The sequence below is a fragment of the Stenella coeruleoalba genome, assembly GCF_951394435.1.
Source record: "Stenella coeruleoalba genome assembly, chromosome: 5".
Classification (NCBI taxonomy): Eukaryota; Metazoa; Chordata; class Mammalia; order Artiodactyla; family Delphinidae; genus Stenella; species Stenella coeruleoalba.
The window spans coordinates 51,316,451-51,329,222 of record NC_137150.1 but is presented as its reverse complement, the minus strand read 5'-3'; the positions used below and the strand labels follow the sequence as shown (position 1 = coordinate 51,329,222).

Genomic DNA, 12,772 nt, shown 5'->3' with positions numbered 1-12,772 from the left:
TATCAAACATAAGGTGACCATATGTGCAAGGGTTTATCTCTGGGCTTTCTATCCTATTCCAATGATCTATATTTCTATTTTTGTGCCAGTACCATACTGTCTTGATTACTGTAGCTTTGTAGTATAGTCTGAAGTCAGGGAGCCTGATTCCTCCAGCTCTGTTTTTCTTTCTCAAGATTGCTTTGGCTATTCGGGGTATTTTGTGTTTCCATACAAATTGTGAAATTTTTGGTTCTAGTTCTATGAAAAATGCCATTGGTAGTTTGATAGGGATTGCACTGAATCTGTAGATAGCTTTGGGTAGTACGGTCATTTTCACAATGTTGTATCTTCCAATCCAAGAACATGGTATATCTCTCCATCTGTTTGTATCATCTTTAATTTCTTTCATCAGTGTCTTATAGTATTCTGCATACAGGTCTTCTGTCTCCTTAGGTAGGTTTATTCCTAGGTATTTTATTCTTTTTGTTGCAATGGTAAATGGGAGTGTTTCCATAATTTCTCTTTCAGATTTTTCATCATTAGTGTATAGGAATGCAAGACATTTCTGTGCATTAATTTTGTATCCTGCTACTCTACCAAATTCACTGATTAGCTCTAGTAGTTTCCTGGTAGCATCTTTAGGATCCTCTATGTACAGTATCATGTCATCTGCAAATAGTGACAGTTTTACTTCTGCTTTTCCAATTTGTATTCCTTTTATTTCTTTTTCTTCTCTGATTGCTGTGCCTGAAACTTCCAAAACTATGTTGAATAACAGTGGTGAGAGTGGACAACCTTGTCTTATTCCTGATCTTAGAGGTAATGGTTTCAGTTTTTCACCATTGTAAACGATGTTGGCTGTGGGTTTGTCATATATGGCTTTTATTATGTTGAGGTAGGTTCCCTCTATGCCTACTTTCTGAAGAGTTTTTATCATAAATGTGTGTTGAATTTTGTCAAATGCTTTTTCTGCATCTATTGAGATGATCATATGTTTTTTCTCCTTCAGTTCATTAATACGGTTTATCACATTGATCGATTTGCATATATTGAAGAATCCTTGCATTCCTGGGATAAACCCCACTTGATCGTGGTGTACGAGCCTTTTAATGTGCTGTTGGATTCCGTTTGCTAGTAATTTTTTTTTTTTTTGCAGTACACGGGCCTCTCCCTGTTCTGGCCTCTCCCGTTGCGGAGCACAGGCTCCGGACGCGCAGGCTCAGCGGCCATGCTCACGGGCCCAACCGCTCCGCGGCATGTGGGATCTTCCCGGACCGGGGCACGAACCCGTGTCCCCTGCTTCGGCAGGCGGACTCTCAACCACTGCACCAGCAGGGAAGCCCCGTTTGCTAGTATTTTGTTGAGGATTTTTGCATCTATGTTCATCAGTGATATTGGCCTGTAGTTTTCTTTCTTTGTGACATCTTTGTCTGGTTTTGGTATCAGGGTGATGGTGGCCTTGTAGAATGAGTTTGGGAGCGTTCCTTCCTCTGCTATATTTTGGAAGAGTTTGAGAAGGATAGGTGTTAGCTCTTCTCTGAATCTTTGATAGAATTGTCCTGTGAAGCCACCTGGTCCCGGGCTTTTGTTTGTTGGAAGGCTTTTAATCACAGTCTCAAATTCAGTGCTTGTGCTTGGTCTGTTTATATTTCTTCCTGGTTCAGTCTCAGAAGGTTGTGCTTTTCTAAGAATTTGTCCATTTCTTCCAGGTTGTCCATTTTATTGGCATATAGTTGCTTGTAGGATTCTGTCATGATCCTTTGTATTTCTGCAGTGTTAGTTGTTACTTCTCCTTTTTCGTTTCTAATTCTATTGAGTCTTCTCCCTTTTTTTCTTGATGAGTCTGGCTAATGGTTTATCAATTTTGTTTATCTTCTCAAAGAATCAGCTTTTAGTTTTATTGATCTTTGCTATTGCCTTCTTCATTACTTTTTCATTTATTTCTGATCTGATCTTTATGATTTCTTTCCTTCTGCTAACTTTGGGGTTTTTTTGTTCTTCTTTCTCCAATTGCTTTAGGTGTAAGGTTAGGTTGTTTATTTGAGATGTTTCTTGTTCCTTGAGGTAGGACTGTACTGCTATAAAGTTCCCTCTTAGAACTGCTTTTGCCACATCCCATAGGTTTGGGGTCATCATGTTTTCATTGTCATTTGTTTCTAGGTATTTCTGATTTCCTCATTGATTTCTTCAGTGATCTCCTGGTTATTTAGTAGCGCATTGTTTAGCCCCCATGTGTTTGTATTTTTTACAGTTTTTCCTGTAATTGATATCTAGTCTCATAGTGTTGTGGTTGGAGAAAATACTTGATATGATTTCAATTTTCTTGAATTTACCAAGGCTTGATTTGTGACCCAAGATATGGTCTATCCTGGAGAATGTTCCATGAGCAGTTGAAAGTGTATTCTGTTGTTTTTGGATGGAATGTCCTATAAATATCAATTAAGTCCATCTTGTTTAGTGTATCATTTAAAGCTTGTGTCTCCTTATTTATTTTCATTTTGGATGATCTGTCCATTGGTGAAAGTGGGGTGTTAAAGTCCCCTACTATGAATGTGTTACTGTTGATTTCCCCTTTTATGGCTGTTAGTATTTGCCTTATGTATTGAGGCGCTCCTATGTTGGGTGCATAAATATTTACAATTGTTATATCTTCTTCTTGGATTGATCCCTTGATCATTATGTAGTGTCCTTCTTGTCTCTTGTAATAGTCTTTATTTTAAAGTCTATTTTGCCTGATATGAGAATTGCTATTCCAGCTTTCTTTTGATTTCCATGTGCATGGAATATCTTTTTCCATCCCCTTACTTTCATTCTGTATGTGTCCCTAGGTCTGAAGTGGGTCTCTTGTAGACAGCATATGTACGGGTCTTCTTTCTGTATCCATTCAGCCAGTCTAAGCCTTTTGGTTGGAGCATTTAATCCATTTACATTTAAGGTAACTATTGATATGTATGTTCCTATTACCATTTTCTTAATTCTTTGGGGTTTATTTTTGTAGGTCGTTTTCTTCTCTTGTGTTTCCTGCCTAAAGAAGTTCCTTTAGCATTTGTTGTAAAGCTGGTTTGGTGGGGATGAATTCTCTTAGCTTTTGCTTGTCTGTAAAGGTTTTAATTTCTCCATTGAATCTCAATGAGATCCTTGCTGGGTAGAGTAATCTTGGTTGTAGGGTTTTCCCTTTCATCACTTTAAATATGTCCTGCCACTCCCTTCTGGCTTGCAGAGTTTCTGTTAACCTTATGGGGATTTCCTTGTATGTTATTTGTTGCTTTTCCCTTGCTGCTTTTAGTATCTCTTTTTTGTATTTAATTTTTGAGAGTTTGATTAATATGTGTCTCAGCATGTTTCTCTTTGGGTTTATCCTGTATGGGACTCTCTGTGCTTCCAGGACTTGACTATTTCCTTTCCCATGTTAGGGAAGTCTTTGACTATAATCTCTTCAAATATTTTCTCAGATGCTTTCTCTTTCTCTTCTTCTTCTGAGACCCCTATAATTCAAATGTTGGTGTGTTCAGTGTTGTCCCAGAGGTCTCTGAGACTGTCCTCAATTCTTTTCATTCTTTTTTCTTTATTCTGCTCCCTGACAGTTATTTCCACCATTTTATCTTCCACGTCACTTATCCGTTCTTCTGCCTTAGTTATTCTGCTATTGATTCCTTCTAGAGTATCTTTAATTTCAGTTTTTGTGTTGTTCATCACTGTTGGTTTGCTCTTTCGTTCTTCTAGATCCTTGTTAAATGTTTCTTGTATTTTCTCCATTGTGTTTCCGAGATTTTGGATCATCTTTACTATCATTACTCTGAATTCTTTTTCAGGTAGGTTGCCTATTGCATCTTCATTTATTGGTCTTGTAGGTTTTTACCTTGCTCCTTCATCTGTGACATATTTTTTGTCGTTTCTTTTGATGGGTGGGGCTGTATTCCTGTCTTACTGGTTGTTTGGCCTGAGGGGTCCAGCACTGGAGTTTGCAGGCAGTTGGATAGAGCCGGGTCTTGGTGCTGAGATGAGGACCTCTGGGAGGCCTCACTCTAATTGGTATTCCCTGGGGTCTGAGGTTCTCTGTTAGTCCAGCAATTTGGACTCAGAGCTCCCACCACAGGAGCTCGGCCCTGACCTCCAGCTTGGGAACCAAGATCCTGCAAGCCAGTCGCTGGAGGTTCATCCCATCCCCTTAGCTGTCTGTGGTCCCCCACCAGTGCCTGGTAGGTGCCCTAATTGTATGTAGACACGAATCCTAGTCTGCCATCTTGACTCCGCCCTCCACCTGACAATTGATCTTTATATACCCTTAAGGTAAATTATCTAATCCCTTTCTGTGACCCAGGGTAAATATGCCCTTTCTACTTTCAGTCTTAAAAAAAGCCCAAAATAAGACCTGAGTTATGCTGTGCTATTTTACAAAATTTAAGCTATTGTATTGAAAGTACATAAAGAGGGCTTCCCTGGCGGCACGGTGGTTGAGAGTCCGCCTGCCAACGCAGCGGACACGGGTTCGTGCCCCAGTCCGGGAAGATCCCACATGCCACGGAGCGGCTGGGCCCGTGAGCCATGGCCACTGAGCCTGCGCGTCCGGAGCCTGTGCTCTGCAACAGGACAAGCCGCAACAGTGAGAGGCCCGCGTACCGCAAAAAAAAAAAAAAAAGAAAGTACATAAAGGGAACTCCTCGTTAATGGGCTCTAAAGGCTGCAGATTTCCCCTTTTAAAATATTTTTCAAAAGGCCTTTAAGCTGGAAGTTTTTAAGAATTCTTTTTTTGTGGTTTTAGTATTACATCGTTGATTTGATGTTCTTACCTTACAAGGGGAACCAAGGGGGTTATCACAAACAGCTACTTAACATCTGTTCAGCAGTTTACCTGCTCAGTAACATTATTCAGCATTTTACAAAAGCTATAAAACCCCTAATTTATTTGCATGATTTGTAATTCTATGCATTACAAATCCAAAAGCACATTTTTACTGATTTTCCTACCACATAGCTTCCTTCCCCTTCCTCACAACTGTGTTCCACTCAACTATCTCCCCTATACTACTACTACTACTAAGAAATCCATCTCTATCTTAGTCATCTTGCGCTGTCATAACAAAATAGCATTCTAGAGGCTAGAAGTCTGAGATCAGGGTGCCAACATGGTCAGGTTCTGCCAAACACCCTCTTCCTGGTTTGCAGTCGGCTAAAGACCCTCTTCCTTGCTTGCAGTTGGCTACTTTCTCTCTGTGTCCTAACATGGCAGAGAGCAAGCTCTCTGTTGTCAATTCTTGTAAGAGCACTAATCCCAAAATGAGGCCCTACTCTCATGACCTCATCTAACCATAATTACCTCCCAAAGGCCCCATCTCCAAATACATCACATTGGTCACTAGGGCTTCAACATAGGAATTTTGGGTGGACACAAACACTCAGTTTATAGTGATCTCATTGGATCTACTGCAAATTTTGGGTCCTGTTCTCCAATTCACAACCTCTTCCAGATACACACACACACCCTCACCAACCACCCCATCCTAATTAGAGACACACACACACACACACCCCTCATCCCTGTCATCATCAGGCTCTTGCAAGCAGTGGAAGCCTTGCTAGCAAGAACCATCACCATATAGTATTACTTCACCTCATCTGCACATGGTTAGCCTTGCAGTGCCAGCGTGCTGGATGTTGGGGAGGTAATCTGTCTGTGCCCCGGCTCTTTGGGGCGATGCCCGCCGTGCCTTGCTACTTGTCAGATACCCGCCACATCATCATCTGTTGCCAGCTCAGATCTCCCAGTGTGCTGTGAATGCAGGTTAGGCCAATCTAGGCATCGTGCACTTTTTAAATGCTTCTAACACATTTTCTTCTCACGTTTCAAAGGGCATTGTGGCCACTTAGAAATGTGTATATGCATGAATCTCTATGTGTCCATAAAGCAGACTTGAAAACCATAATGAATAAGATTCTTAGCATCTAATGAATGACTCAGTCTTCTTTAGAATGAGTCAGCACCACTTTGTTAAGTGTGAGGGATTTCATCAACTTTCTTATGTTTGCATCTATGGGAAATAGTTTTTGGAAGACTGTCTCAAAGAGCTTGAATGAAATTGAAGCAAGTGAGCCCCCAGGTACCCAAAGACCACAAGAATATCCAAATATTGGCCTGTAGGTTTCTCATTATATGTCCAACCACAGCTTCATAAAGCAGGACTGAATAAAATTGGCTGCAAAGGTAACCTAGCTAATGAAGCAAGAAATGAGTTGGTGAGCAGAAATTATTCCTACATGGTACAATTAATTGTAACCCAAGAATCCCTCAACAGTGTTTTTAGGATCCCCTGAGGTGGTTTTTTTTTTTTTTTTTTTTGTCAGATGTCAAATGCCATCCACTTGAGTAAGCATTGCATTGTCCTTATTAGCTGTGACCCTAGCTTGTGACACCTGTGAATGAAGACTTTCGTCCAAGGCTGTGCTCTGGCTGTGTAACCCTAGGATATCACTTAACCTCTGAGCTGTTTTTTTCTCATTTATAAAATAAGCTGTTATCTGCCATGCTCACCTCCCAGAGTTGTGAGACCAAAAGTATATAATCCACATTGAAGCACTTTGTAAAGTATTAAGAATTTTTAGAGTTTTAATTAATTGTATTGGTTTTCATTTGCTATGACAAAAGGACTGTTTTATAGACCCTTCTTTTTCTTTATAAATGCTGTATACTTTGAAATTACATACTCTTCTAAAATGAAGACTGTGCAAGTGTCCTGTGGATCTTGAATTCTTTTCCTTAGATCACTGATGCACTCAGATCTCCTCACAAAGGCAGGATTAGAGGTGTCATCTCTAGCCATGGAGTAGATCTACTGCCCACAGTAGGGCTTGTCAGGGAACATGAATTTTCACCTCTTGCTATGAGGTGGTAGAAAGAGTTGGTGAAGGAGACAAAGACATTCCTGGTATAACGCTTCTCTCAGAAAATAATTCTCCTTACACTCTGACACCAGTTTCCTCACCTTTATAGATTCCTTTTTTAGGCACACAGCCCATGGCTGTGTGACAAGAATGATTCTGGCATTTTCAGAGTTATTGTCTAAAATATTCTCCCACCTTCCTATCCGGTGTCTTTTAATCTCACTGAACATCAACCCCATTCAACCAGTAGCTCTGCTCTAATGGTATTTTTTCTTCTACGGTTCTTTGTACTAATTATTTCACGTGCTACTGAATGCTGCTGTGCTTTTCCATGTATTAACTTTACAGGCTGCTGTCAGTTTGCACCTTATGTACTGTGCTTCCTGGGGTGTTGAAGAGTTAAAATAATAAAATCTCTTGCCAGGCATGAAGCTTCCTTCACAGGCTGACTTGCCAAAAAATGACCTAACTAACCAGGTTTTGAATACCTTGTTAATTTTACTTGTAATTTCCTCCAAGTGAAGCACAAAAATTGTTTATATATGCACATTGGAAATGAACAATAATATGTGTTTCCTACCCCTTTTCTTTGCAATTAATGTTTCTATATGTTATGGCAAATGGAAATACATTCCCAATACTTGGGCTCTGCTTTTCAGCAATATTATGCTGTGCCACTTACGTTCCAAACAACACCTGCTATTAAATCTAGACAACTGTCTGGCTGAAGCTTTCATCTGAACTTGCTATTTACCTAACCTTCACTGTACCTGTGTGGCCACTTCATTACACTCTCTCCAGCAGCTAAGGAGCTCTCTGGTCACTTCTGAAGTCTCATTGAGAGGGCTACTTCCTTTTAGATTTAGCCCTTGCTAGCATTAAATGTGAGCTAATTCCTTCATTTTTCATTATTTCCTTGATTTTCTTAAAGCAACAGCATTAAAGCATTCCTGCTGGCATTTATTAATTTTTATTTCTTTTTCACTTTATCTCTCAGAAGCCCCAACCTTGTATAGGTAAAATATTAATCTGTAGTTTCCTGATGACCAAAACTGCATTTGGCTTGTGGTGGGGGGGGGGGGGTAGGGGGAGGACCATTAGCAGTCAACTGTATCCTTTCCCTAGTGTCCTATCCATAAGGAGCACTTCCGGTTTTGCTATGCATCCAACAATCCAGCTAACAAAGCACCACTGCCTTCCACTATTTTTATTGTCCTGATGTTTTGGAAAATTACACTGATAGATTATGTTTCCAAGCAGGCCGCAGTTGTTTCTGCACTTTGGAGTTGAGTCACTATACCACTTTCCTACAACCAGCCCCACTGTTTATTTTAAAGAAGGACAAAGAAAGTAATTTTTCTTGGGAAAGAAAACTGTTTCTCCTGCAACTTGCTTTCCTCTATTTGACGGTATCCATTGTTTAGCTACATGTTTAAACTCTGTGGGTAGGTTGGCTATTTCTTCAATTCAGAGAAGGGATCTCAAATCCACAATTTGCAGTCATTGCTCCTATAGGTTTATAGGTTTTCAGATAAATGATTAATTGGAAAGAACAAATTAGCAGGGATAAAGAGACATCAGTCAAATGGCAGAAAGAGATGTTAGGAAGAAATACAGCAAATACAATGCAACAGTGCTCAACCTTTCTTTATTACCAAGATTCCAGGAAAGCGCCAAATTCTAGAGGTTGGTGTCAGTCAAGATATGTGTATGACATTTCAGAAAGGACTGCCTTCTAAATTCAAGTTAAAATTTCGATGCTCTTTAGTAATGCTAGTTTCTAATAATTTTTCTCCTTAGAAGAGAATATTTTAAGAAGGAAAAGTCACGTCTGCCTTCTCTAGTTTCTGGGAGAAAATCTGTTTTATAAGTATGCACAAACTCAAATAGTCCTTGTGCAGATACTAAGCTTTAAGTTAGTAGTTTATTCTCCAACTTCTGTTTGAGATATTTGAATATCTGAATTTTTGTATAGCTAAAATTCCTATTTCTAGGGCCACATATCAAGAGATTGTGATTCACTGAGTAAGGTCCCGGACTCTTCCTAGTTAACCAACAAGCCTAGTAATTCAGGTGCAGGTGGTCAAAGAGGAAACCTCCACTCCCCGACCGCATAAAGGGATGCCGCTCTTCCAGGCTTCCACTTTTAAGCACCAAGATTCAGAATGTCATCACCAAACTAAATCCTCCTGTGACTTCCCATTTCTCATCACCCTCCAAACATGACAGGAACCCTTAGATGCCCCCTTATGTCAGAAGTACTTTTTCCTAAACAGAAATGTGAGAATTTTACGATGAACTTTGTGTCACCTATCAAGCAGTACAATTTGTATTAAACTTTTTAGAGAAGGTAACATGTCCTCTCTATGGCTGGCAGTAGCAAACACAGAGGTAGGCCACCTTAATTATAAGTGTGCCCCATTTTAAGAAAGCCCAAAATACCAGTAGATTCATGGAGGTTGGTGTTCCTTACAAGTGCACAACAGTCTATTTCAAGATGGATCATGTCAGTTGCTGGAATGGTCCTAGGACCCAGAATAAATCACTAAAATGCCACAAGGAGAGGAGCCAGAGTCCATGGCCATCCAATGAGAGCTAAAGATAAAAGCAGAGCTGGAGGCTTAATGTAAGCCACTGGGCTAGACAGAAATCCACTTGCATACATTTTTCAGGATTCAACTTGCATAAGAAATCTTCCTTTGTATAAACAAGACAGTGGGCAACTCTTAACTCTTATGATGCCTTGGTGACATAGATAAAATCACCCCCGCTCAATGGACACAGCTCTGTGGGATCCCCACTGGGAGAGTGGAGCTCAGGTTCAACTTCAGTCCTTCTTTTCCCCTCATCCCAGATTCCTTAGGCAGGGCCACCCGCAAATCCTTCTCAACAGTCCTGCCAAGCGTTCCCTTTTATATATCAACACATTCATCTGTTTGAAGGAAGGGTACAGACAATTCTCTAAAATAATAGAAGAAAACATTTATTTGCACTAGATACCATTACTTCCGGGGAGCTAAATATGTTATTATTTAGCTGACCTGACTTCAATCCCCGGGGAGAGGTTATTTCTGTGGTTTTGTTCTAAAACATTTCCTTCTACTGGGAGACTAGGGGAGTCTTCGTGCGTGCTCAGGTGTGATGGAGAAGTTGCAATATGCCAGCCTCCTCAGCCGGCTGCAGCGAGTAAAGGAGCAGTCCCAGGTGATCAATCAAGCAATGGCCGAGCTAGCAACCATTCCCTACCTACAGGACATCAGTCAACAGGAGGCGGAATTGGTACGCATTTGTTTTTCTTTGTTTAAGGCTTTCACAAGCCCTGAGCCAATAAAAGAGTGATATGGTCTGAAAAAGAATGTGACAATAAATGCAGTCCGAGGGCAAACTCCCCAACCCTCATGAAGCATTCTAATGAAGAAACTGGAAAATGTAGGGGGGTGTGTGTGTGTGTGTGTGTGTGTGTGTCTGTGTGTGTGTGTCTGTGTGTGTCTGTGTGTGTCTGTGTGTGTGTGTGTGTTTTATTTGCCCACCCTAACTAGCTTTTTTTTTTTTAATAGCAAGACCTTTGTAATGTATGAAAATATGGAAGAGGGCTGATTATTCATATTTTGAGTCAGGCTTTTTTGTTTCAAGTAAAGTGAAATTTTAATACATTGTTTCTTAACTCCAAGATATGTTAATACAGGATTCTCTTCAATGGAAAAGGAAGAGGAAAAAACAGTAATTGCTGGATAGAAAACTGACCCTACAAAATCATCCATAGAATTTTCTTATTTACTTCTAATGTCACATATATGCTGGCAGTGCCAACACTCGCACACATATGTCCATTTAGTTAAGAGAGGTGTCTTGAGGAGAAAATGTAGTCAAATGGTGGGGTGTTTTTTCTTTTTTTAACTGAATTGACCAGTTTACTCAGAAAACACAGAGCCTGTCAAAAACTAGTTCAAGAAATATCTTATAGAACAAATCTCCAAACAGGTGTGTATATTATAACCATAAATTTATATTAGAAACAATAGCACCTCGTTTGAAAAACAATTATTAATCAGTGCGATGGCCATTCAAGGAAAGGTAAAATTCACTCCATATAAAGCTCCTAATGTGTTGCTGGGAAGGGCTCTTTGAGGCTCTAATTGAATGTAGCGAAAACTAATTATAGACCTGAATTGAATTCACATAGCAAGGATGAGAACAACCCAAACTTATCACCTGTAATTTTCAGATAACTAAAGGAACCCTCCCTCTTTGAGCTTTTAAAATTGTTACAAATTAATCAAGAAATGAACCGCCAACATTTATAATGTTCATCTGAACCTGTTAAAAGTATATTAAATAAATACTGATATTCAAAGTAAGCATATAAAACCGAGTAGTTTTATATAATAAATATTTTATATAATAAATAATAAAATATTTTATATAATAAAATAATAAAACTCCACATACTAAACATTAAAACTATGAGAAAAAAAGTCTATTAGTCAAGAATTTACTAAGTCAAAACTGGCAATAATACTTTCTAAACCTGTACGGTTATGTGCACAGAACACCTTCTAAAAGGCTAAGTGTTTATCCTACCATTCGTAAGGCATTCAGGAGTGCAGTAAGTGCGGAGCTTTCAAAGTGCATATTATAGCCAATTTTAGATGATTAATGCTCCTCTGAGATAAAAGAAAGCGAAGAAAATGTTAATTTAAGAAGCTGGCACAATGTTGATCCTGTCTTCCTGAAAAGCACATTCAAGATTTAAATGAAAAATACAAGGGAGTTTTCTGCACTTAGGTCTTCTTAACCACACATCTGCAGCCTTCTTTTTCCTGGAAATACTTATATTTCTAAATATACACAAAGAGCACAAAACTAGCATTATTAACATCACTAACTAATGTGTTAGTGCAACATTCCACTACCCGAAACCTTGGAAAACAGGATTTCATGGGATATTTTCATAATTTATATACCTACTAGAAAAAAAGTAGATGTATAGGGATGTATACGTGCCAGCCAAATATTTAAAAATCATGTATCTTGCAAGGGTTCATCACCTTAAGTAACAGATTTTACTTTCCAGCTTCCAAGCATAGGTTAACCTAGATACAAATCCTCGAAACACCTTTTATGATGCTATATAAACAGTGACTACTCAGTAGAAGAGTTCTGAGTGACTCAACTCTCTACCCTCCTGCTTAAGCTCTGCAATATCTAAAGAACAGAAAGATTATCTAAGGGTTCATAATGTTTGACGCCATGGTGAACTGAGCTGGTATATGTTCACTTTCAGAGAACTTTCTTTTTTAGCTTTGAATATCACATGGCTTCATGTGGCCTCATTACTTTGCAGCCACATATAAAGTGCGTGTATAGGATTATTTTAAATTGGAATATGGCAGTTCGGGGCAAAAGGGTGGAATGTTTTAAACTTGCCTTTGAAATGGAATCTTAAAAAGTAATCCTGGTTATTTTGAAATTTTAGAAAAGAAAAGCATAGTAAAAGAACATAAATGAGCTAGATCCTTTAAGAGGCAATAAAACAACACAATTTTAGTATGGTCCTCTGTTGAGCTTTTGCATGATGCCTAGAATTATGATACATTAGCCTTAGGAGAAAATATTAAAATGTGTTCATGTACTACATGCCATTCCCTGAGAGAATTAACTACCGCCTTCATTCTTTACAACCCAAATCCGTTTTTACAAAACATCAACACTTACTACATTAAAATCTATATGTTTTCTACAAATTTTCAAGAATCTTTCCATTGTTTCAGTATTTTATATCTGCAATAATACTTGGTAATGACTGAAGCAGAGATGAGGTGGCAGTGTTCATTGTCGGAAAGTTGAGTAATAAAATCATCAGCGTACAAATGATTTCTTAATTAGGTTTTAATCTGTGTATTTAGAGAAG

General features: G+C 39.0%; 1 protein-coding gene across 1 annotated transcript in view; it reads left to right on the top strand.

Annotated features, from left to right (window-relative positions):
* SPATA16 (spermatogenesis associated 16) overlaps positions 1 to 12,772 on the top strand; it is a gene marked incomplete at its 3' end in the record, with an annotated part of 224,098 nt that overhangs the window by 178,658 nt on the left and 32,668 nt on the right. The window contains exon 8 of the mRNA XM_079921401.1: positions 9,976 to 10,140. Within this exon, the coding sequence (XP_079777527.1) occupies positions 9,976 to 10,140 (165 nt within the window). The remainder of the gene's footprint in view (positions 1 to 9,975; positions 10,141 to 12,772) is intronic.